Source organism: Grus americana, chromosome 1 (genome assembly GCF_028858705.1).
Source record: "Grus americana isolate bGruAme1 chromosome 1, bGruAme1.mat, whole genome shotgun sequence".
NCBI lineage: Eukaryota > Metazoa > Chordata > Aves > Gruiformes > Gruidae > Grus > Grus americana.
The window spans coordinates 61,870,476-61,896,608 of record NC_072852.1 but is presented as its reverse complement, the minus strand read 5'-3'; the positions used below and the strand labels follow the sequence as shown (position 1 = coordinate 61,896,608).

The 26,133-nt window shown below is 40.6% G+C and overlaps 2 protein-coding genes across 5 annotated transcripts in view; one reads left to right on the top strand and one right to left on the bottom strand.

Moving 5' to 3' along the window:
• ALDH1L2 (aldehyde dehydrogenase 1 family member L2) overlaps window positions 1–5,326 on the bottom strand; it is a 34,287-nt gene extending 28,961 nt beyond the window's left edge. The window contains exon 1 of one of the 2 annotated variants that reach the window (XM_054846511.1): window positions 5,191–5,326. Coding sequence is in view for 1 of the 2 variants with exons in the window: in XM_054846501.1 (XP_054702476.1) it covers window positions 5,191–5,241 (51 nt within the window). In the remaining variant the exon portion in view is untranslated. The remainder of the gene's footprint in view (window positions 1–5,190) is intronic. The other variant, XM_054846501.1, reaches the window with a different exon arrangement.
• Window positions 5,327–14,430: 9,104 nt separating this feature from the next.
• Window positions 14,431–26,133, top strand: part of WASHC4 (WASH complex subunit 4) — a 64,464-nt gene continuing 52,761 nt past the window's right edge. For all 3 annotated transcript variants that reach the window (XM_054846489.1, XM_054846479.1, XM_054846471.1), the window contains exons 1-7: window positions 14,431–14,579; window positions 18,573–18,712; window positions 19,778–19,831; window positions 19,948–20,013; window positions 20,183–20,228; window positions 22,623–22,690; window positions 25,534–25,616. In XM_054846489.1, the coding sequence (XP_054702464.1) occupies window positions 14,519–14,579; window positions 18,573–18,712; window positions 19,778–19,831; window positions 19,948–20,013; window positions 20,183–20,228; window positions 22,623–22,690; window positions 25,534–25,616 (518 nt within the window). In that variant the 5' untranslated portion in view covers window positions 14,431–14,518. The remainder of the gene's footprint in view (window positions 14,580–18,572; window positions 18,713–19,777; window positions 19,832–19,947; window positions 20,014–20,182; window positions 20,229–22,622; window positions 22,691–25,533; window positions 25,617–26,133) is intronic.

The following is a 26,133-nucleotide window of genomic DNA, read 5'->3' as shown; positions in this document are numbered from 1 at the left end:
GTTTGACTTCCACTGTCTTCTGTTTGCATCCCAGTACACTGGACACATGCTTTTAAGCTTCTCCAGACTGAGTAGGTACCAATAACTGCCACAACATTTATTTTTAGGATAGTTAGAATGTACTGCTACGTTATTCGAGTGCTTGCACCCTGAGAAAACTACTGATTCCTTCAGAGTCCCTTTAGATTTAAGGGACATTTGTGCTCCTCTCCCACCCTACCTCCAGACCCTCACCTCTAATGCCTCGTTTATCCCAGAGCTGGTATTCCTGTAGCTGCAAGAACTTGGTTAGGGTACTGAGGTAGGGAGGCACTGACCTGACAAAATGCAGCTTATTCTTAACTGGGTCTATTCACTAATCTAGTTCATTGCACTGTCACAAGTCCTAACGCAGGTCCAGCGGGGGAGCAGGAATGAGTATGCAGGCACTGGCAGAAGGGTGGAACTGCCCCTATAAGCAATGCCTTTGCATTTTTCATCAGCTTCTGGAAAGGGAAAACTGGAAGTCTTCAAAAAACAAATGGACTACCAGACCTGGTTATGAAGGAAAGGTCCAGACAGAATAAACAGAAAACTTACCTTCCCCAAAGCTGAATCTAGTAGAAACTATTCCTAGACTCAAACCATTAAAGATCCCTCCTGTTAGGAGGACTGAATGAAAGGTTGAAAGTAAATCCACACTCCCTACTTTTATTCTTAACTTCATCTTTCACACTGGACTTTGACTTCCATTTTTTTCGAATGACCCACCAGATGCCATAAGCTCAGAATGAGGAATCAAAGCACTGGTTGCATATCTTAACCACTGGCATTTGTTCTGTATGTTGCCACTTGTGTTTTTCTCCTCCCTCCTCTTTTCCCTTTCTTATGGTGGCATATGACAAATTCAATGACAAACAGAAATGTCCTGAAAAACTGGTTACTCAAAACCACAATCCATTTCATTCCAATTCATTTCACACGTGAAATATTACAGATGTATTCTGCTGTTTTCAAATTACATTTTAGTGGTGCAGCTAGCCTCAGAAAAGGGACTTATGAAATGCTAGGTTCCATTAGACGAATACTGAAGTGTGCTTTTTATTTTTTATATAAAACAATAAGAAATAACTATCTGTCCACAGACAATATTTTCCCTCTGAATGAAACTGTGTAGTAAAACTGTCCCTGTATTACACCATTAGTCAGCACTAGTGCAACTGCAGTAGTAACAAGTAGTAAGATGCAAAGGTGGACACAACTCAGGCTCTTGCAAAATCAGATCGTTGTAGTTGGCTGGTAAAAAAGTCTATGAGGCTGGTGATGATAATATTCCTAACCAACGCTGCACTGTTGGCAGTAATGCCTAAAATACGACCACTATTTTGTTCTTAATAAAGACAAGGCCTTATTCTGCATTACAATGAGCACAACTTGCCCTGGCAATCTTTGTCTAGCAAGGCCCAGTGGGTGCAGGTAGATCTCATTAACAATGGTTTATCATGGATACCTTTGCTTTTACAGCAGAAATGTTGCTGCATTATAAAAAGGAACTATCAGATTTTCCTAATCACTTAATTATTTTAACTATGGCAGGCAAGCTGGAGAAACACTAACCTGCTGGATCACTGAACAAGTTTGGCATGGTATGAAATCCTCTGATTTCTGTACAGTGATAATTTACTGTGGTAGCCCAACCAGTACATTGAAGAAACAAAGATAATCCAGATGAGAGTTACTTATTCTACTTTCATCCTTTTGTTAATATCTCTCAGTAAGAACACAAGAGTGGAAGGGATCTCCTTAGCTAACAAATCTAGTCCCCTGCCATCACAAGCAATCATGTCATATGACTGCTTTTGCAAATTTATCCGACCTGCATTTTAAAGTACTTTTACTCACTGCTGTACTCAGTTGCTTTTCTGATACTTGGCCAACCTTGTAATTTCCAGTCCAAATTTATTACCATTTTAAGAGCTACTTTTTCTCCACTTATTCACAAAGCGTTAATAACATATGAATCCTCTATTCCTAAACTTAACTTCTAGTTCATGTTTCCCTGTCAATAAATCCGACTCTCATATTACATAGAACTGCATACCACTTTCAGTTCCAAACCATGAGTTGCTGTAACTCAACATAGTTTCAGTAAAGCTGCATGTGCTTAATTTGTTTAATGATGAGAAGTAAACAGAGAACAAAGACTCAAAATGAGCAAAAAAATAAACCTGGCAAAATTGAGAAGATTGCAGACTGGCTAAGCCCCATTTCTTCATTGTAGTGCACAAAAAGATTAGCCTGGCAGCAAATCAGCTCTGCTCACACTTACAGAAAGTTACTCACACAGAGACTGATTTCAATTGCAAGATGGATCTGGTAATTGTGCTATGACCAGTGATTCTTGTGTTACTTCTCCAATGAATGGTACAGGTATACTGCATTGTGATTTTTATTAACATCTGGCTTAGACGTGGCAATTTGCTTGTAGAGCATTAACCCATACACTGTCACCAGCAGAAAGCAGGAGCCAAACCCACAAGTCAGCCGTGCACAGGATTTCTACTGAGTAAGAAAAGAAGAAAAGAAATACATATGTGGAAGGGCTTGCATGATCAGACCACAACTTCAATCCTTTTTTGTCTTATTTGAAAAATGGCAGTTGAGCAACTGCACGAGATCTTATAGCCACTATGTATCATATTTTGGAAATTCTCCTCCAGCTTTTTTACATAAAATGAGTTAGACCTGTGAAAGTGGGAAATCCTTTTAGAAGAATTTAATGTGGACATTACGACCAATTAAAATGGAAAATTCTGCGAGATTGCACAGAAATGAAAAACAGTTTGGTGTTTTTTCTTATAGAAATGGCACACTTTGGCCAGCATACCATCACTAGTGTTCATCAAGAAGCTGTAGAAAGGAAGCTCATTAAAAAATAGTAAAACAACCTTGTGGTTGCAAAACATGCTAGGTGGATCCTGGATCATTATCACTAACACATACAAAGATTAAACTTTGTATTGTTTCTGTCAGTGATGTTAAGAGGCTATATTAGATTTCTTTTGCAGTTGCCTGGCTGACTATAGACATAGAACTGTCATTAATAGATGCATGGGAAGGTTAATGGTCACGTAGTATCAGAGTGGATTTTTTGCTATACTTCTGTAAGATTACCCAGTTCCTAGTTATGGCAAGTAAAGCAGCTCAGGTGGCTTAGAGAGATCTGGCCTTTCTTTTATTACTTTAGTAATCATAGGATAATGTAGTTGTTATGACACTGCTACCAAAAAGATAAGAATTTAGAAGTTGGTGCTCACTCTACTGTAATTCTGTTGTTTTCATTGTCTGAACTTTTAATTTCTTCTTTAACCTTCTATGTTGCTTATATTATAACACAGATTAATATTAATTCTGTTTCACTGACTCAAGTGCTCCCAATTTGGATGGAGGAAATAAGATCAAGGTAAGGAGCATAAACCTGAGAACTACTGTACAAGTAGTCTTATGTTAAATGCTCAACTTGTCTGAAAGTCCACTTTTTTCACTGCCTCAATATGAAAGGGCAGCTTTACGTTTAACTTCCCTATTTAAAAATTCAGGTTATATCATCTGTTGATACAGTACAGGAATTTATTTTACAATGGCTCATTGAAAGATACACAGTATTTTAATGTTTGCTTCCATTCTGGCTATTTTTTTCCTCCAAACTACCTAACCAAAAATAAAACTAATAAATAGAATTAAGTACTGCATAGAGAAGCAGCCTAACAAATGCTGGAAACTATCTATCTCGTCAAGTTCTCGTTCCTAAAAATGGAAGACAAGTCGAAGAGCTACATTTTCTTCGCTCAGAAGAGTCTAATATTACAAAATCTATCCGTAGGAGAATATTTATTTCATAGATAAAAATAATTTTCTGTTATTGCCTCTTTTGTATGTGTGTCTAACATTCAATTGGTTATAATCTTCTAATCAAATTTCTTGAAGGTTAACATTTAGTAACTGCTACTCTCGTTATGAAGCTTACTATCAAAAGGATTACAATATTTTATTTATTCTGTATAAGAATTCAGTGAGGCTAGTAAATAGTTTAATGTGTAACATGTTTTTTTTTAAATTAATGTAGAATTCTGCCTCCTTTGAAAAGCAGTACTGCAACTTTATTTCTATTGAGGGTTCCCCTACACGTGCTAAATTCCAGTGCCTCCAAAGAGAAACCCATCGTAGAGCCTCCCTTCCCATCTACACATCTATGGGCAATGTGTTCTCATCAGTCATTCATTCTCATTTTTTTGGCACTGCTGACTGCATTTCCAAAAAGTTTGTGTTAAATCTCTTTATTCTAACCCCTTCCGTGTAGATACCTTAGTAGAACTGCTGTTCTTACGCTAAACCAAGCAGTGAAACATAAAACAAAGAACAGTCTTTAGGAAAGAAAAAAATCTTCTCCCAGCCGCATTCAGCTTGCCAAACCTACACATCTGGACAATTTGGATTGGGCAAGGCTGTCGGGAGCAGTTACTTGCAGGAGTTCTGCAGTCTATATATTTAACAGGACATAAAGAATAGGTTGGAACAAATGTGCAGAGCTGTAAAAAACTAAACCATGGGGTGCAGAGGAATTTAGGCCGTCAACTTCAACCCTGAGCAACCCACCAGCCCAGAGCTAGGAAGGTCACAAACTAAACAACTCCTCCTAGGCCAAAGCGTAGGGCTTCTCTCCAGCACCGGGAACGGACGTGGCTCTTCCCGAGAAGAGCTTCTCACAGGGCAAATCCAGCGTGAGGGAGGCAGCGAACAGCCACGCTCACATTGTTCTCGACACACCATTACTGGAGATTATCGCAGCATCACTGGTGCCCGTTCCCTGCAGCTTCCAGGCACATCCCTGCAAGATGCAGCGCCCAGATGATGGCTGCGATCCCGCTCGCAGACTTAGCCGGGCAAGATGCTGCTTCTGCACCCAAACCAAGCCCTCTCCCCAACCCTCCTGACCTTCCCGTGCCTGTACGCTCTTCACTAAAACCCCGGCAGAGACAATACGCATTACTCCTGATGCCCCCTCCCGCCACCTCCCCCGCTTTGCTCAGCCCCTGACTGCCCTCCGACCGGTGCGGCACGCCGAGGAGCGGCCCCCGCCGCTCGCCCCCGGCACGGCACAGCACGGCGGGGGGACACCACGTCCCCTGCTGCCCGCCCCACGCTACTCACCGCGGCCGTCGTGCAGATCGTCCGCAGCAGCCGGGGTGCTGTCCGCAGCATCTTGCGGAGCGCCGCCGGGCCCCCGGCTCCCTCGGCCACCCGGCGAAGACCGAGCCGGCACCGCGGCCGCGGAGGACCGCCTCGTCTGATGCAACCCGCGCCGATGCCGCTGGCGCCCCGCCAGCGCATGCATCCGCGGCCGCGCGCCCCCGCCCGGGCCCACGGGGACCGGCGCGGCGGGTGGAGGGGGGAAGCCCCGCACCTGCCGCTCCCGCTGCCGCCGCGCCCTCCCGCTCCCTTGGCGGCTGCACGGCGGGACCGGCCCCGGCGCCGGGGGAGCGGTGGGGGTCGCAGGGGGCGTGCAGCCCCGGGAAGGGGACGGGGAGCCAGGTAAGCGCCTCTGCTCCCCACCGGCTTCTCCCCGCGAGGCGCAGCCCCCGGAGGCGGGATGTGCCCTCCTGCTGCTGCCCACGGGGCCCGAGGGCAGGGAGTAGCGGGGTGGGGGGCTCCCGGCCCACGGGGACACGAATCAAGGCCACCTGGGCGGCATTTTGTGGTCTGAGGCAGTGCGGTGCCCCCGCAGCACTCCCCTGCCACGGGGCCCACTACAGCCCCTCTCCATTTACAACCTCTACCAAGGTTGTCAGCAAGACATTCATGGGAATCTGCTGTGACAGTCAAAAGATCATGTAGATTATCGACATTAATTTTTAGAATCATAGAATCATTAAGGTTGGAAAAGACCTCTAAGATCATCAAGTCCAACCGTCAACCCATCACCACCATGCCTACTAAACCATGTCCCGGAGTGCGATGTCTACATGTTTTTTGAACACCTCCAGGGATACTGACTCCACCACCTCTCTGGGCAGCCTGTTCCCGTGCTTGACCACTCTTTTGGTGAAGAAATTTTTCCTCATATCCAATCTAAACCTCCCCTCATGCAACTTGAGGCCATTTCCTTCCTATCACTAAAGACTAGTCAAGTGCAGCAGTGGGAAGGGGGGAAAGAGAGAACGAGGAGATCAGTCTGTAACTGACTGTGAACAATTTATTGCATGCCAAAAATGCCGGTAATCAGGTTAAAAAACATTAATGACTTTATGGAAATCCATATCGCCAACATTGCCAGGTATTTTTAAAGCAGCTCATTCTACTCAATAATTTAAAAAATTCTTCTTGCATTTGAGGTCATCTATAAATATTTCAACCTCAATATTTTCCTAAAGTTACAACAAAATCTTCTTGTCAGAAGTATGGAGAAGATCTTGAAAATACAAATTCAAAGCGCTAAAAAAAATCAGAAGGCAAATGAAAATGACCCCAAAAGGGGTATGAATAGCAACCCCAAAAGTTGATAGCATAGCAGTAGTATAAGCATTGTTGCAAATTAGGCCAGGTTTAAATCCCAGCAAGACTTAATCTTAAAGAACAAGGGTGTGTAAAAGGCTGAAATACACTCTGTTTCTGTCAAGAAAATGAGGAAGGAAAAAACGGAGATGTTGGTCATCATATGGCTGAGTTGTGAATCGCATCAGAGACATCAGAAGCAACACTTAAGCCAAGTGTATGACCTGCAGAGATCTTGCTACAGAAGAAAATACAGTAGAAAAAGTCTTGCCTAGCACTTGCAAACGTCCATGTCTCACTGATTTTTTTATGCTTTCCTGCAAAAGAAGTGCGATAGTAATCCCCAGGGTTTAATTCCAAGGCCCCCAACCTCTTCTTCAGGGTACCTCAAATGCTCAGCTATACCTGAAAGAAGAGCACCGCCGCAGAACTGCTGCTCCCTCCCTGCTGAGGGGACACGGGGAGGAGAGGCACTGCAAGAGCTAAATCGTGCCAGTCCCAAAGTAAGTCAGGTTGGCACAACACAATTGCCCCATGGAGTAAAGTTACACAAGGGCTTGCATTATGACTCTCATAACATAATTCATTCCCTGATTTACTCCTGTGTAGCAAAACTATATCCTGCCCTTTATTCAAGGCTCTTGGGGGTCCTGTAAGTGTAGGTGGCATCAAGTGGAATCAACAGAAATTATAATAAAAGGTTTTTAATTAAAATAAAAATACTTCAATAAAAAGTATTTAACTAAAATAAATTTGCTTTTGTAACAAAAATTCAAGAAGAAAATCACTAGTCATTTCCTATAATTTCCTCTCTATGAGGTGAAAAACCTAGGGGAGTATTTTGCTCACTTCAATGAAGATTCTTCTCATGATGCCTTCATTTGGAGTATGTAGTGATTTATTAGATTATGGAATAGTCAATTAAGGGAATTAGTGAGTTTCTTTGCCTGAGACACTAAGAACTAAACTAGTAGAATTCATCAAAAAGTCCCATTAACAAGGGGGGACAATACGTTTATAAAAGTGGTTCCTTCTCTAGTATCTGCCGTACTATCGGTTTACAAAGAATGGTGTACAGTGATTTCAGATTTTCATTAAGAAAGCAAAAAGATTTTGCTTTCTGGCTTATTTTTAAAATAGTATATATTCTGTTGTTACTGGCTACTTCTATGGGCATGTGGCCTCATATCTTCTAATTATCTCACATAAAATCTACCGGATTTCATTGTTAAAAGTGTTTCTTTAAAATACTCCCCCTTTAAATTGTATAATAGAAACACTAAAAGTAATAATCTTGTTGGACTAAAATGCCTCATTTAACTCCTACAGGCACTGTTAGTCTGAAATGCCCATTGATAATCTTCTTTTTGATTTACTCTCATATCTTACTGTGATGTATATACAACAAGAGCCTGATCCTCTTTTAACAAATACCAAGTCCGGTTTATATAATTTGTTTTGTTCATCTTTCAGCAGTGATTCCTGAAATAGAATCCATTCTTTCTTTTCGGCTTCATCCACCAACAATTCACATAGTTGGTTATGTCTCTCAATTCTGGCATCCTGCACCACAGGGCAATATCTGATCATATGGGAGCAGGTCTCATTCTCCGCCTGACAATGCCAACATGATTTAATTTGAGTCTCTTCTTGTCTGCCCCTTGCCAAAAATTCTTTTTTGAATTAGCAGTTTCTTTAAGAAAGATTAATAATTGCACAGTTTGATAGGTCATGTTGCAACAATACAGGAACTATACACACACATGCACAAGACAGTCATGCAATTGACCCAAACCACTATGAGCTCAAATAAAAAATGCAGACATCTAGTCCTTACTAAAGGACCTATTTCACTACCTCAGACAATAGGAGGAATCAGTGCATGTGTAGTCTTCCTACAACTTGACAAAAGCTGCACAAATTCCATACAACATAGTGCAAACAACTTCTGCTATAACAGTTGGCATCAAAATGGTCCTATATTGCAAAGTTTGGAACTGGATTCAAGCATTGCTGCAGTTCATGAAACTCCAAATACTGGTTCATGATCCAAAATCCTCTCCAACTAAAACACCACATACTTGGCATTTAACCGCTGACACACAGGCTTACGGCAAAATACCTTGTATTCCTAGGTACACAATTTGTAATGACTTCTGGCTCTATTCTTTATACACACACATCATAGACAACATAACAATGCACGTGTAAAGCACCAAGGTTTTAATGAGCTGGCGTACCTTCATCTCGAAAACACGACTCCAAACCTATTGAGACAATAATATATCTCCATTTATTTCACAGAATACTAAAATGTTAGGTAACAAAAGTGAAAAATCACAAGAGAAGGTGTCCCTTGTATATGGGAATGACAGTATAAAGAAGAGCTGGGGAGTAAGATATGGGCTTTACTTTAGATTTCATAGTAATAAGAGGGGCAGGGACTGCATACCATCAGCTTCTTCCTTATGATCAGTGTGATGAACTCATATGCATGGGTTTTAACAACCACTTAACAAATTGGCTATTTAGGATTTCAAGAATCAGTGTAAACATTTACAGTCAAATCAAATCGTATGTTTTTTGTCATCCAGAAAATGGTTGACCTGTCTGTTGGAGAATGAGCAATGGGTCTTGTGTGACACAGTAAGCTCCAACATCAGTGTTAAATGTTACAAGGGTTACAATGCACTCCTCTGGGCTTTATGTTGCTTGGAAGAAGTGACACCAAGTATTCCCCATTGATTTCTGTATCCCAGTCAGAGAAATACCTTGCAAATTATCCAAGTTTCTCGTTAATCATGGGAGAAACCCTAGCTCCAGTGGTATCAGTGTAAATTTATGCAATTGGTTTGTAGCACATTTTATACATTAAGTTTTCTCTCTTGATTTTTTTCTTCCAGTTCTGGTCTTTGTTTCTTAAAGCCAAAGTTTAGCTCTGAAAAAAACTGCAATTATCCATAGTAAGCTTTCCAGCATAGGCTTTCCCCTTTCTGTTGCCTAATTTTCCAGAGATGTATGTCAGCAAGTTGCAAAAACAGATAGGGGGATATATATACAGAAACTATTCAGGAGTTAAACATGCTTGTTCAAGAGCATGCTCACAAAGCAAAGTGTGTATGTGCAGAAATGTACAGAACAAATGTAAGACCTAATCCAGCTGAACATTATAATTCCTTGTTGATTTCTGTGAAGCAGAAGTTACTCAGTGTCTTTGAAGATATCATCAAGACTTGGCAAGATCACTAGGGAGGGCTGTGTTCCACAGGATGCTGAGTACGTGCACATACTGAAGTGCTTGGGAAACTGCTTGGAATCTTCCAGGATTTGCTTTCTTTTGAAAATCATGCCCTGGGACTCAGTAATCAACTAAATTAGGTCTGCATAAGCTTTTTATTTTTTCATTAGAAATCAGCCTTGGTGGGGCTTTTCATGATGAATAAAGATTTGGTCATAGTTCAGACTCAAATTCCTCAGGAGTACTTTAGAGTTCACCCAGTTTTAAAGATCAAGTAATTAAAAAAAATAAAGTAAGGCTTTGTACTGGTTATTCCCTAACTATGTTAATTGCATGACAAGTTTCAACTCAAATTTTATACAACAGAAACTTTTCATGTTTTTCCACTTGCTGAAGCAAGATTTCATGGGAAAGTTATTTCTTGTTTTCTCTGCTACATTTATGTTTTCTTCCCCCTCCCCCCCCACCCCCCACCTGGATCTTAATTTCATTTCAGGTTAGACACATAATAGTAAGGCTTTCACAATCTACTCATGCAGATTTTCTACCATCTAGACAACTGTTTAAAATCTTGTGCTTGACATTTCATTTTTTTCCAGAGTAACCAAAAGGAGGCATATATTTGGTGATGAAAGGGAATTATTTTACCAATTTAATAAGTAGAAAGAATTATCATGTGCAGATGCCTTACTCATATGCATAAGTCGAAGTCTCTCAAATTCCATACAATAGAATAGAAACTACTCCTACAAAAGTTGGCATTATCTTTGTGGAAAGGAGTTGCAAGGAGCAAATCTCAGATAGTAAATCCTTTCTGGGAATCCTGCCACAAAAACTTTGAGCAAGAACTTTATTTAAAATATTCAGAGAACTGAGCATTAAATGTTCCATAGACAAGGAATGTATAGCATAGCTGGTTTCCTGCAGATCCAGCAAGCCAAATTCTTTCTCCCATAAGTAACTACAATTCTGTCAATCTTGGTGGAGCTTTGCCTGTACACACAAGAAGCAATTTTTGCTCTGGATGCTTTTCACCATTTTTTTCTATAAAATGGTTATTGTTTGAATGCTATTTTAAAATTTTCAATAAGCTTTCAAACGCCATAAAAATACTGTTTAAAAATACCAGGTAACTGTATTGTCCAATGTTGAATGATATTTCCATTATCTTCCCCCTCTGCTCCCCCGTGGTGAGGCCACATCTGGAGTTCTGCATCCATTTCTCGGCTCCCCTCTTCAAGAAAGACAGGGAACTACTGGAGAGAGTCCAGCGGAGGGCTGGCTACGAAGATGATTAGGGGACTGGATATGAGGAGAGGCTGAGTGAGCTGGGTCTGTTTAGCCTGGAGAAGAGAAGACTGAGAGGGGATCTCATCAGCGCTTATAAATATCTAAAGGGCGGGTGTCAAGAGGATGGGGCCAGACTCTTTTCAGTGGTGCCCAGTGACAGGACAAGGGGCAACAGGCACAAACTGGAACACAGGAAGTTCCATCTGAACATGAGGAAAAACTTCTTCACTGTGAGGGTGACAGAGCACTGGAAGAGGCTGCCCAGAGAGGTTGCAGAGTCTCCTTCTCTGGAGATATTCAAAACCCGCCTGGATGTGATCCTGTGCAACCTGGTCTAGGTGATCCTGCCTTAGCAAGGGGTTTGGACTAGATGATCTCCAGAGGTCCCTTCCAACCCCTGCCATTCTGTGATTCTGTGATTCCAACTGGGATAATTTCAAAGAAAAAAAAGATTTTTAACATCTCATGGAATCAAGCACCTGTTGATTTATGAATCCATAGATACGTAGCCACCCCATAAATAAAATGGTCATAGTACCATATTAATTCTACCATATTTTGGACTTTATTCTCTCACCTACCCTTTTTCGTACTTGTGTAAGTGTAACAAGTAATTTCAGCTGGAACATACTTATGTTCACATTTCACTCAGTTCAGGTGAAAGTCCAATATGAAATCTCACTTTCACAATCATTTTGGTCTGGTCAAAAGAAATTATTGTTTTCTTAACTATGCCCGTGTTCAGTAATACTCAGCTTACCAAACATCACTGTATTAAAGTCTAAAGACTTTTCTGAGTATTGTATTATCTGAAGATACTAACAGACATTTGAGCAATCTTAGCAACTTCCTATAAGCTCGTACCAAATAAAAGCTTCCTGGTACAAATGAAAGCCATGAGTGTCACCCAGCTTTCAGAAATGATGCTTATTAAAATGTCAATAGTTTCACATGAGCAAACAGCATAAAGCCATTCACTGACACTAATCAATCAAAGCTAAGCTAGACTTGCTGTCACTAAACCAGTCAGCTTCAAGATAAAGTCTAAATCAGATTTTCAGAGGAAATAGAAATTCTAGCAGCATCTAGAATTAATCTAAATAACTTCAGCGTAAGCAACAAAACACTGCCACCTGGTGAGCCAAAGGAAAACCCACTAACAAGTCATTTAAATAACTGCATCATGAATGGCAGCATAAAATTTACTGGTGTACTTACCTAAGTCTAATTGTGATTTTTTTCAGTTACAGAGCCTCCTGCTCCTGTTTTAAAAATGCACCATTTCAATATGTTTTCTTTTGAAATAATTTTCTTTTTCCATATTCAAAATAACAGTTATATCAGCTTATGCTGCGAGGATCATAGTGCACTCTTTGGTGTGGCCATTGCATAGACCAACCAGTTGGGTTACCTTGCACTCAGAAGTGACGATCTCACAACCTTGCAATAACCAACCCTACAGTATTTTACTCTTTACAAATTCAGTTCAGATGTGGGGAAGGGAGGGCACTACTCAATGCCAGTTCTACAAGTTTCTCTCTTGTACCATCCTGCAGAATTTGAGGACATGTTTTTCTGAGGCAGATAACAAAAAAACTACTTTTTAAGCAATCTGAAAGCCTCTGTTTCTGTGCAGTTTTCCATAGCTGAAAGAAACAGTATTTTGTTTCAAAGAAAGTATATATGGTTTGTAGAGAAAAGTTTTCTATTGTTTCATTTTTCAAAACTGGAAAACATACCTTGGCTTTGAATTTATGTATAGCAGCTCTGCTGAGTTCAATGAAAGCTTCATCTGCATGGCTGTAGACAGAATGTGATCCTTAAAGTCTAGCATAAATTATAGTTTTATTTTGTGTGATGCTTATCATATCCTTAGAGACACTTGTGCTCACTGCCACCTGCAATGTCCTGCACAATTAAACTCTTAGGACTTAAAAACCCCCACTATAAACATCTTAAGTTTGCACAGAAGCCAATGAGTGGAGGAGATATATTTACATTATGATTATTTGACAACATTTACCAAAGCACAGTTCTCCCCCTTAAGAAAAAAAAAAAGTTACTCTAAACATTCTTTATGTAATTTCACACAAAACTAAATTTGGTCTCTTCTTTCCCTGACTCAGGTTGGTCTCTTAGAATGCACTTTAAATAGGTAAAAATTAATCATCAATAAACCTGCCAACCAGATCTTTCTTCCCTATAAACTTTTAAAATCAATAGATTCCAAAGGATGAATTCCTTTCAATCAGACAACAATTACAGTAGGTGCTATTTTCAGAGCTGCTGCATTACAGAGTTAGCTTTTTGGATGATCCTGCACTTACTGATACATCTCTCATCAGAGCTGCTATTTTTGGTGCTCTTTCCCCACTGAAATTGCTGATGCTCCTGGTGACACTGCTTTTGAAGTCATTTCCATTTCTGCTGATGCTACAGATTCTGCTGAGGTAATGTAATTGCTGCGGCCATTGTTAATGGCCATGAATGGCTACTTCTCTTGCTTTCCAAAGTGCTTCTATTTTTATTCCCTGATATTACACCCACCAAGGCCCTGATAAAAACAAAGTGATGACTGTATGCAGGTAGTACCTCATGGCTTTATGTGACAACAAATGACAGCGAGATGATTAGATGATATTGTTGCAGCAGTCACCTCGTGCAGCTGTCCCTGAGCTCCAGACCCTTCCCCAGAGGTGGGATAGTTCCTCCCACTGCTTCCTTCCTTCAGCATTAGAAAGGGGAAGTGTTGGGGGGGTCACGCACTATCGACTGTACCCGGCAGAGTCTTCCCTCTTCTCAGCAACGTGACAGAGATGTGGAATCGGTGTGCGAGGGACTCGGGCTGTGGCGCTGTACACCAGGGCAAAAGCAGAGAAGCTCCCAAAGCCCCGGTATCTCTGAGGTAGGCCTTGCCTCACCAAAACGATCAGCTCACAGATGCAGCGGAGTCAAGAGGAAAGAGGACTCCTCTGCCCTACCGCACCTCTGAGGCGTCGCTGCCCGCTCCGCAGGAACCTCGGCAGGAACCACCGCCCGCGGCGGCTGCCGCCACGCTCTCCTCCCGCACCACGGGGCCGAAGTGCCCTCCTCTCCCGCTCTCCCTCTGCTTTACTCCCCCTGACCTTCGCCGCGGGGCAGGCACTTCGCAGCACTGACACTTGAGAACCGGCCCGCCGAGCCGTGAGGGAGCCAACGGCCGGGAACGGCGGCAGGGCAGGCGGCGGGGCGGAGCGCCCGGCATCGCCTCAGGGGCGCCCGCGGGGTGGTGGTGTGCCACAGCTGCCCTCGCGGGGGCGCTGCCGCCCGCCCCGCCACCGCCCGCCCCGCCTCCTCCCGGAGTCCCAGCGCCCCCCTTCGCCTCCATTTCCCAGAGTGCGGCGCGGGAGCGGGGCAGGAAGTCTCGTGCGCCTGAGTCAGGGGAGGAGGGGGAGCGGCTGTCGGGCGCTCGGGGTGGCGATGGCGCTGGAGACCCTGTCCCCGGACTGGGAGTTCGACCGCCTCGACGACGGGTCGCAGAGTGAGCGTCCGGGGAGGGCAGGGCGGGAGGGAGGGGCGAGCGGGGCTGCGGCGGTAACCGCCACAGAGTCGGGGGGAGGCGCGGGCTGAGGAGACCCTGGTCTTCTCCCGGACCCCTCCTGGCCCCTCACGTCGCTGCACCCCCGCTGGGAACGGGAGGGAAGAAGGAAGGAAGGAAAGAAGGGAGGGAGGGAGGGAGGAGGAAGCAGTCGTGGGAGCTGAGCGAGGTCACCCTCCCCAGCTTCCCTCACGGACCCTGCCCTGTGTGGGGAGCTGGGCGCTCGCCGCGCCCCTTCCCCCGGCCGCCAGCCGAGTGCTGCTGCTGCTCCTCCTCCGGTCAGGCCTGCGGGGGTGGTCTGTCGCGGTGACTTCTTTTTTTTTTTTTTTTTTTTTTTTTTACTTTCCCATCACCCTCTCCGTAGTTGTCAGGGGTTGTTTGGGGTGGGAGAGTGGCTATTCCAACCCTTCACCCGCTCCGGGGAGTCGTTTCCAGTGCCCCCAGCGTGGCAAGGAGGTGGCAGGCAAGCTTGCCTGACTTTTTCTTGCCCGAACCGGGCAGGAGGAACAGAGATTTGTCGTCGAGATGGTGTTTCTTTCCTTCCTGATCATTTCTTGTGGCTCACAAATTTTTGCAGTTGCTTCCTTGGTTAGCCGGAGAAGTCATATTGAGATAAGTTAGTTGTATGCAGCTTCCATTGGTAAAGGCTTTCTGGCATGGAGTTGGGTGGTCCACTTGCAGTTTCACCTTTAAAAAATAATTAAATAAGACCTTGTGATGCTTCAGTCTTTGACAGTGGGTTTGTGTGCCCGTCAAAATCCACGTTTTTTTCTCAGCCTGTGGGGGTGACCTACTTTCTAAACAGGGAGCGTATGTGGTTGTTGCACTGTAATACACACTGTAAATTGAACTATGCCAAATGAATTACACCACGTCTTGCTGTTAAAATATGTCACTCATGGACCAACTGTTTCACATATAATGTTATCCCAAGGGATGATACTGTTCGTGCCATATTGGTTTAATCTGGATTTCAGTGGAAACTGAAGCTGTCCTGAGCTGAGCTTTTCACCAGTTCTGTAGCTGTGGAATGGAAAATATAGCTTTTACTCAAAATGCCAGATCTCCACTAGTTTGTCCATGATACTAGGTGCAGCTACAAGAACTTTACATGACATAATATGCTCCGTTACCACCACTTTGATGGTGAACAAACAGGCTGATCTTCTGTTGAGAATAGCACACAATGTTCTAGGGAAAAGCTGAAGAAGAATCCTGTGGACTTGGAAAACATTTTTTTTGTTGTCGTCTACTTTTACTTTATACCTATATCGCTAACCTTTAGCAATTATAATGTTCTCACCTGAGGACACAAGATACTAAGTAAGTCTGGTTTGTTGCATCTCTGTCCTAGATATTTATGGATGTAGCGCTTGCAAATCCTGCTGTGGCAATACATCCATTGAATATTGGTATTGCTGATTTTATGGAAGAAGATAAGTTGGGGGATGTGTACTGCTGAGTAGATACGTCACAGTATTCCAGTTGTAATTCTTTTATCACCTGAGGAGAAAATAAATCAAACTTTATTGTAAACAGATTATACCTTATGAAGTATGTTTGCTGCCCTGAAGAAGAAGAAAATATCTGCTTTCTGTGATTTTTCTTTCTCCATGTGAGTCAATTTATTTAGGAGAACTTTTCCGCATCTTAAAAAGCTTCCCCCATTTCCAAGTCCTTTTTTCTCAGTTCAACCCTGCTTATCTCTGGCTAGCTAACAGCTTTCACTCTCTTGTCTCTCTGAAATAGTGAGAAATTATTCACACCTGTGTCTTATATGCATTCAATACAAGGTGGCAAATTGAATGCTATCAATAGTTAAATACTTGGAAATATTTAATATCAGTTATATTGAGCTATAGCATTGTTCAAATCCATCATTTGGCTGCTGGAAAGGTGACAGTTTGTGGGTCTCTAGCAGAGTGCTGCTGTGTGGTTTTGTTTGAGAAATGCTGCCTGTTTTGTAGGGAATTGATTTGAACAGCAGTGTCAATTTCCTACTCTTGTATGACTTGGAAACTTTTTCTGTTCTTCCTATAAAGTCACGATATCTCTGTCAGTTTCTCTGCTCTTAGTTTGTCATTTGTGCAGGGGAGGGGATGGGTTTGAGGGAATACTGCAGCATGTCTCTGTAATAAGTCTCCATACTCCAGAATTTGTAGCTGTAAAGTACTGAAGCTGACACGGTGGCTAGTTAAACTCCATTCTGCAGGGCTCCACAATCATCAGCGTTGTACTGGTTTTCTGCAGCAGAGCTTCCAGAAGATGCGCTGGAAGGAACCTGAAACATGAGATGAATTCGATGGAGTAGAATCACATGATGATGCAACCCAAGGGCTCCATGTCAGACTCTGGAGTGCATACTGCTGATGGAGGGGTTTTTTGTTCACTTGCTGTTTATCTGTTTACATGAAATTCAGTCACCTTATTTTGACAGTGCCTATGCAACGTTTAGGCTGCAGGTACAGGCAGAACCCAGTGGGACTAATGCAGAACTTAATGTGAGAGAGTTTACCACGCTTCTTGGATAGGCTTTGTGGTCCATGTGCCCTTATGGTTGGCATTGCTGCTGGCTTGAAAGTAGTAGCTTAGAGTTAGTACAGGACTTCACTACAGTCGCTCTTCCTTCTCAATCTCAACCTTCCTGTACATAGTCCTTTTTTCGTCTTTTCCTTATTCGTTCCTCTCCTTAGGCCTGGTGCAGTGTCTCAGTCAAATATTTTCTTTTTCTCCAAAAAATGTCTAAGTGATAATTGATTCAGCAGTGCCCTTTCACTGAAGTAGCCATCAACTACCATTTGGCTCTGTTAAACATGCAGAATAGAAGAATATAAATTTTTTTAACTTTCTAGAGCAGCCTACCTGCTGAAATGTGAAAAGAGCACATATAAAGCTACATGAGACTTGACTTCTTGTTTAGGAAAATTTCAGTTGTTCAGCTGACTTACATTCTCTAACTTTTTTAGATAATCCTATTTTCAACAAATAGCAGAAGATCGCAAGCTATTAGATTTGTTATCTAATTATGGGAAAGACACTTCAGTCTTCACGTGAAAAAGGATTGTACTTCCTTACTGAGCATAGAAGCCTTGAGCTGTAATTGTTGAGTCTATAGTTCAGATTATGCAACTAAGTCAGTAATTGTGTATAATTGGGGGGGGAGGGTCTTAACGTGGGAAGAAAAAAGATCAGGATAGAGTAGAGTGAATGAAACTTTTGTGGACCAGTTGTCTTTAGACTTACTTTGCTAATTAATGCCACTGTTCTTGATGATTGACCAGTTGAATGTTACCTTTTGAACATCATAACCTACTTGCCCCAGCAATTAACAGGACAGCTGTGCGTTTCAATGTCCAGGTGCTAAGCAGAAGGAAAGTTGTGCTTGAAGATGGTGAATTTGCAAGTGGGGGGAATGATTGAAAGCCAAAAACTTCCCATGTAATGCCCAAATGACTTAGTGAGAGGTAGCAGGGAGAGAGAGGAAGGCAGATTGCTACTGATACAACTGCTACTCAGGCCAAAATGATTAGGCCCGTTGCCTCAAAGTTCCAATATAATTGCATATGTACTGGTTCAGCTGATGGGTAGAATCACCTGCCGTGTTACGATTTTCTTTGCTCAGCATCTTGATGTGATTGTCAGGTTTGTTAAGATGTGAGTTTGAAAATATATGTAAATATTTAACATAATTTTCTGCAAACCCCTTAGATGTTTGATATACTTTAAGTGGTATTTGGATTTCTTTTAAACTGACACTGAGTTGTATGATTGTTTTTAAACAAATAAGAACTTTGTATTAAAGGAAAAATGCTGCAGCAAAATGAGGAATAGAGTACTACAAGTTAAATAGCAACAGATTAAATACTTTTTTATAAAATTTTTGATATTGCAGTTTACTGAACAGTCACTAAAACTACAAATGTTATAAATTCTCAGAAATTCATGCTGAAGTGCAATTGAAGAATTATGGAAAATTTCTTGAGGAATATACATCTCAGCTGAAGAGAATTGAAGATGCTTTGGATGACTCTGTTGGAGATGTTTGGGACTTCAGTCTCGATCCCATTGCATTAAAGGTCTTTGTATATTAAATATGTATTGCAACTGTTATTTTCCTTGTTCGTCCTTCTCTTCAAAACCTGAGAAGTAAAACTTGATGCATTTGTGCTAGTAAAATTTTGCCTTTTGTGTTTGAGAAACCTATCCAATACTATTTTAATTATCAAGTAATTAATAAATTGGTGCATATCATAAGAGAAGATTTTTTCATATTATTCTTTTCCAGTCTTCTGGATACTAGTGGAAGTTAAGTGAATTTATAGTTCATGTGTTGGGAAGCCTAATTCTAGCAGACTTCTTCCCTGTGGGTGTTGGTATCTTTATCTGGGGGCTGGGGTTCCAGAAGAGCTCACTAATACTTGTATAACTACAGTGTGAACTGTTTATAGTTGTGTTTTGTACTTAATAGCCTTGGCACAGTATTTTCTGTCCTCCAGAGGTGGCTGTTTCCTTGGTCATGGGTTCTCTGTCCTCTGTAGAGCATTACTTTTTTCTCTTTACTGAATTTGCAGATATCATTTTAAAATGTTTTTGTTATCATATGGAACTTGTCTGTGCTGAAGATGCACTCTTAAGTAATCATCTGTCTGAATAATTTGAATAAATTATGCGTAGGGCCAGCACAGTGCTGGATGTACATGAACTAGTCATTATCATGGCTGACTTGAGTACATGTTAGTGCCTGCATACAGATACACACTATTTCCTGCATTTGGGATTCTTAATTCATGTTTTAGGCTTCTTGAGCTGTTTTTTCTATGTATACCATAACGACCATGCTTTGCTTTCCACGTTTTGTAAGTAAATTGCTGTAAATGCTATATGGTATATCTATTTATTTGCCTTTCTGCCTAAAGTGAAAGGAAAGGTATTTCCCTGTAAATGTGAAGAGTGAAGGTTTCCTACAGCGTAGGTTGCCAGTAATATGCAATTATTGCTCTCTTATTACTGAGCTGATTTGAGATTAAACTGGGGAAAGAAATTACTTACCTAGTGGGATAAAAGTATTTTAACCAACATTTTCTAAAGTTTGTTTGATTTTGTTTTGTGGTGTTTTTGTTTGTTTTTTTTTTAAATTTTAGCTTTTGCCATATGAACAGTCCTCCCTACTGGAGCTCATAAAGACAGAAAACAAGGTGAGTGCTTTATGCTTAAAAGAAAAAACATATCAAAGAGTTATTCTAGCTAAAATCAAGCTCTCTAAATGGGAATCTATTTATAATCTGTGTGTCTTTTTCCCCTTTGAGTCTAGGTTCTAAACAAAGTAATAACTGTGTATGCTGCCCTTTGCTGTGAAATCAAGAAGTTAAAATATGAGGTAAATTCAGCTGTCTCCTATACTGTGTATGAAAATGTTTGCAGATTGGCAAGCTGATATATAAACTTATTCTTTAGCAGTAAAGAAAAAATAAAATGTCTAAATAATTTTTATAGCATGATTACATATATCCTATTTATTAAAAACAAATTTCTGCTTTTGTTGTTAGGCAGAAACTAAATTTTATAATGGCCTCTTGTTTTATGGAGAAGGAGGTAAGTAGCTCCCTTTACTGTAAAAGTTTGTAGTTTTATGTTATTGTTTCAGGTTATACTAAGTGCTTACAGTAAGTGTAATTTTATAGTACGAGTACATGCTTTCTCTGTGTCTTTGATGAAGACCAAATAATGGACTTTGATGTTCTAAGCATATATGTTAGTGTCTTGTAACTGTCCTGAGTTAGCATTAGATAACGGTAAGATTTCTTTTACATTAACAAGAAGTTTTGTTGTAGCCTTATTTACATGAGAAGTAGGAAGTGTGGACTGTTGAGGTTGTGTTTAATGTGTAACATACAGAAACCTGAGTGTATATACTATAGCAGCAGTTTTTAAAAATATGGCATTGAAAACCTGTTTTTCACATGCAAAGACACCCTAAACCAACTTATTTCCTATTGGGACTAGACTTTACATTAGTTGTAATAAATGTAAATTTGATTGTAATACAACATTGAAACAATTAATAAATAATTTGGACCAAGTCCTGCTTAGTTTACTTATGCAATTGTAGTTGTTCCAGGAGAAGTTGCAGTGTGTTAATGTCATCTGCCCTTCAAGTGCAGGTAATAGTACTCGTACTAATGTTTAGAACATGACATAATACAGGGGCACAAGAGAGTGCAAGTCAATTCAATTGACATATCCTTGCTTTAGGTGACAGCTGCTTTTTTTGTCTTGGAATTAAACTGGTAACTCCTCTGAAGGGTTGGTCTTAAGCTTCTGCCATAAGGGATGCTGGTCTGGGAATAAGCACAGATCCTGGTCCTGAAGACTGAATATTTTAATGAGTTGATTTAGAGACGTATCACCTATTTTCTATTTCCAAAATTTAAGAGAAAGGGAAGGCCCTTTCATAGTAGTCTTGTAAAAGGGCTTTTTTAAAGCTTTTCAAGAGTCTTGACTGTGACAGAAGTATTGAGGAATGTGAAATCTTTGCGATAGAGACTGTTGATCACTCTTAAGTGCTATATGACTGCTGTGGTTCAGTTAAGAAAGACGAAAAAGTGTGGGGTTTGTAGTTGTTTTGGGTTTTTTTCTTGGCAGATTCTCACTTCTTATCAGACATGGTTTTAAATATCTTAAAACAAAGTGATGTTCTGCCAAAATGATACTAGGTAATCCCTTAAAACTTCTCCATGTCTTCACCGTGAAAAAAGTCAGACTTGCAGATTAAGATGTTACATCAGCAGTTTGTTTCTGATGGGTGTTCTGCAAGGAATGCTTGAGAACGGCAGGAACTGAGAGGTCAGCTTCCTGTGGGTTAGGTGGGGATGCAGAATTACATTCTCCACTTCCATATCCCTCCTTGTAGCATCTGCTTTGATAACAGCAAGCTTGCTTCGTTAGAATAGCTGGCAAAGTTACTGGCTCAAAGACAGTTGAAACAAATACGGTGCTGGCCTTTTCCTTCTGTATAAAGAAACGTTTTTTTCATCTTGTTCTTAGAGTGGCTAGGGCTAGTCTAGGAACGTTAAATGGTTAATTGTATGTCCCAAAAAACCCAATCCACTAAACAGAGTAAAGGTTACATAAAATATGTAAAAGGGAAGCATGGCATATTTAGAATCTTGTCCCAGAGCTCCATCATACAGAAGTATGGAGACTCCTTTAGTCTCTGGTGACCACTCTAAAAGAACACATTTTTATGAACCAATTTCTTATGCAGGTACACTTGCAATCATAAACCGTTTTTGCTCAGAGTGGCCCAATAGAAAAATTTCAGGTCTAGAGCATTAATCTGTCATCACATTAAAAAGACTGTATTTTGTTAGGTAGTGTTACAATTGTTCCAGCTGACTGAAACAATTTGGCATTGGTGACGTAATTATTGTATTTCATAGTATCCTGTTAGCATTACCTATATGACACAGTACACTTTGAAGCTATGGTGATGAGCTGATTCTTTTGTGCAGGATGGCATGTAGGAAAAAGAAAAATCAATTTCTTGAGGAAATTGTATGCTACACTTTTTTTTTTCTGATTAATGATGTAGTATATTCTTTCAGTAAATAACTACCAAGGATGTTCCTTGCAATATAAGTACCTAGTGTTTTCATACAAACTTAAAAATAGAAACTTTTATATTGTTACATAATATATATGCCTTTAAAGAATTACACTTCATATTCTATATTTTCTTTCAGGTGATAGAGACTTTTTTCCTGCTTTATGTCTGACTTGTAAACAATGTGATTTTAATGACAAACTTCAAAAATAAGTCCAGCTTAGAAAAGCAAAATTAAAAGTTTTTAAGGCTCCATCAGTATGCTTATAATAATGTGTTCCACTTGTATGGCAAAAAAAATGGCTTGGAGAGCAAGCTTCAATGTTAATTTAACAGGTCTTACACAGGCTTTTGAAAGTAGTGACAAATGTTTGTATTTCAAGCCACAGATTCCAGCATGGTGGAGGGAGATTGCCAAATACAGATGGGAAGATTTGTTTCTTTCTTGCAGGTAGAGTATGTTGTGGGTTTTTTGGTTTTGGGGGTTTTTTTTGACAGCAATTATACTCTTAATTTTACTTGCAAAGTGGATTTAACGGTCTGCAGCATCCTGCTTGCATCTTGCTGAAAGGCATTGAGGTCATTTGATAGGTTACTATGTTTTGCCTGCAGACCTGTCACAACCAGCTGATGTATCACACATTGTTTTGGTTTTTCTTATACTGATCTAAAACTCTGGAAGTCTATGGAGAGACGAAATTGCATTTTGTGTAATCATTGTTCGAAGAAATTAGAATTTACTTAAGAAAATTTCAGTAAGAGAAGATAAATTGAAGTTGTTTCATTTCATGGCAAAGTTAAAGGTATTTATTTTTATGGTTTCGATTAGCAAGTTTTAGTTTTCATTGAACATTGGGAGTAGATTAATTGTTTATACATCTTTTTTTAGCTGATAGAAGAAAGCAAATTAAAACATGCGCCTGTAAAGAAATTGCTTGTGCATCACTCAAATTTTCAGGGAAGAACACTCATTTCTTAAACAATTTGGTTATCAGGGTCCTTTGCATGAAAACAGGATCTGTGTTTCTTCTTAGGATTTCCTGTGCTCTTAGGTTTCAGTCTACTGTGGAATATTTTTCTCTTTAGTATAGCTTAAGTGATTGTCCTGCTTCCAAAAATGTTTCTATTTTTATGCAGTATTGCTTGTAATGAAATATCTGTGTTGAAGTAGAGAATATACAGGAAGCTTCCGGAATGTTTAAACAAATTCTGGTTTAACAAAGGTTAAAATTCCTGTTCTTGCTGTATACTAGCAATTACTAGTAGTAATTTACAGAGTCATAACAGGTTGAATGCTATAGGAAGTTGTTTCTCAACCTCTTTTACCATGCAATTAGTTGTTAGGATATCTTGGGTTTTTTCCCTATTTTTGAAGCTTTTTGTTCTGTCAACTTTGTCAGTTTCATCCTTCATCCTCCATTTCTTACTGAGCAGATGTTTGAGATCTTTTAGTGGTTCTGAAATGGGGCTACTGTACACTTGTGCTTTTCCAGGCTTCCCCCCCCCTCAGGATACTCTGTCCTGGTGGAAGTTGAGAGCGGGGTGACTGGTTGTTTGGATGTCTGTGTGCATTGCAGACTCACTCTGTAGAACAAGTTTATGTTTATTTTTGGGGTGTATGCTGATGTGTATATTTATAGGGTAAACACTACACAAAAATATAGCGGTATTACTTGTGAGCCCACTTTGTATGTATGCTACAATAGCTTGCTGATTGTTGAGCAACTTGGGAAAGTAGGGAGATGCAGGATGTTGCCCCAAAGGGAAAGTTACTGCGTTAACGACTTTGTGTTGCTTTGGGTAAAGCTATGAGGAAAACTTTTTCCTTATTGAGTTTGTTCTTTTTCAACTGTTGTGTTCCCCTAAATCCACTCAGTCGTAGTCTGTATCCATAGTCAGGGAAATGCTGTTCTTATCAATGTTATAAGCATATCCCCAAGGGCGGTGTGAAAATATCAATGAAGATGACAAAAGAGGTGCAATATTGCTTTCATAGAACTAATCTCCATGTATTGGTTTATTGGCTCTTCTGAGTTCAGTATTTCTTGATTAACTAGATGTAATAGCCTCAAATTTGCTGTGTCAAAACATTTTTTCTTAAAAATTATCAAAATAGTGCTGTGAAACACAAGTTGGGTACTGTTGATCCTGTGGAAGACAATGTATTTGAAGAACTCGGATAAAATGATAATCTCATCTGTATTGTGTAGCTGCTAATATGCATGTGCTGTTAAATTGGACTATTTCCTGGAAGTTTTAAAATGGCAGCTGGTCCCCCTTCCACAGGAAACATGATCTCGATTGTCTATTAATCCATTCCTCTGGAATCTGTTGGCTTGTTTCAGCTGCATTTGATAGAGCAATACAAGTATAAGAAGTAACGACACTTTCATGTTTTGTGAAAACTGGTGACTAATAGAAGGCAGAAGCCCAAATAAGATCTATTTTTGATGGAGAGGAAGACAGAATTCAGCTGTTAGCCAGCCTTCTGGCAGGGATGGCAGTCTGGCTGGTTAGCCAGTGTGGGCTGTGTCTGCTGTGAAGCCATCTGTGTGCTGACTGGCTAGACTCATCACATGCTGACTTTTCTCTGATGGGATTAATGCACCGTAGTGCATTAATGAGCAAATATTACTGCCGTTAAGGGAAACTCAGATTCATTTGTCTTACTGCTCAAGGAATGCCTTGTTAAAATCTATTATAGAAGTTAAGATAGTCCTTTAAGTGGTCAGAGTTGACCTGTTGTTACTCGTTTTGTACTAACGATGTAGCTGAGCTCAAGTCCTGCTCTAGTCAAGCATACCTCAGAGACATTGTCATGTTTCTTTGAAAGCAATATTCTGTGGCTTATTGCTCTTACAGGAGGTACAGGCTTCTGTGTTAATTTCTGATTTGAATTTGGCTGTCACCAGTTCCCAGAGCGTGATTCTTGAATCTAGCGGGGAAAGGCACAGCCTTTGCTATCAGGGATATTCTCTCTGAAAATACTTGGGCACTCTTGTCGAGTCACTTCTTACTGTCTTTTGATAAGTTGAACCAATAGTATAAATAGTCCAAGCTGTACTGGAAGTTCATGTTCAGTAGCTTCTTAGCTTAGTCCTGGATACTTTTTCAGAGCTCTTAGTAAGATGTTTTCCATCCTGCTGTAGGTCTGTCCACTGAATTGGATTAGGGGTGTAATTGGAGCTTGGGCTGCGAGTTCAGTGGTTTATGTTCAGTATGTTGGATGAAATGACAACTTGCGTATGAGGAAGGTCTATATATACATATGCATTTTATTTTCTTGTATTTCAGGAGCTGTCTTGCTTTGTTACCCGATGTTATGAAGTGGTGGTGAATGTAGTGCATCAGTTGGCAGTTCTCTATACCAGCAACAAGTAATTATTCCCTGAAATGCTACATTGTTTTTATGTAGTTAAACAAATGTATAACATATGAATGTTCTGTCTAAGGCATGGTCCCTTTTGGGATATTGTTGTCTAGAGATATGGAGAGTGCTTTGCTCTGCAAGTTTGGTCTTCATAAGCCATTACAGAAGTGGATTTGTTTTATTTTCAGAAAAGGCAATGCTTTTATATAAAGAGATGCAAGATTTTTTTTGTCATTTTTTGATACAATTGATGGTTCAGAGGCACTTAGTATTTATGATTAAGAGATACCATTCCTCTTTCATCCTTTCTCTTTTTGAGAGAGAGATTCCTTCTGTTGACTGATACAGTGGATACCAGTAGCTTAAAAATCAGATCACTTTCACAGTCTAATGTTTTAAATATGTAAATCTTGGTATATATTCCTCACAGAGCAACTGTGGTTTAAACACCTGAAGTTGAGGTCAGTAAGGGTTGTTGGGTGTACCTCCTCTGAAAACTGAGGAGAGTTTAGCTATGAATAAAA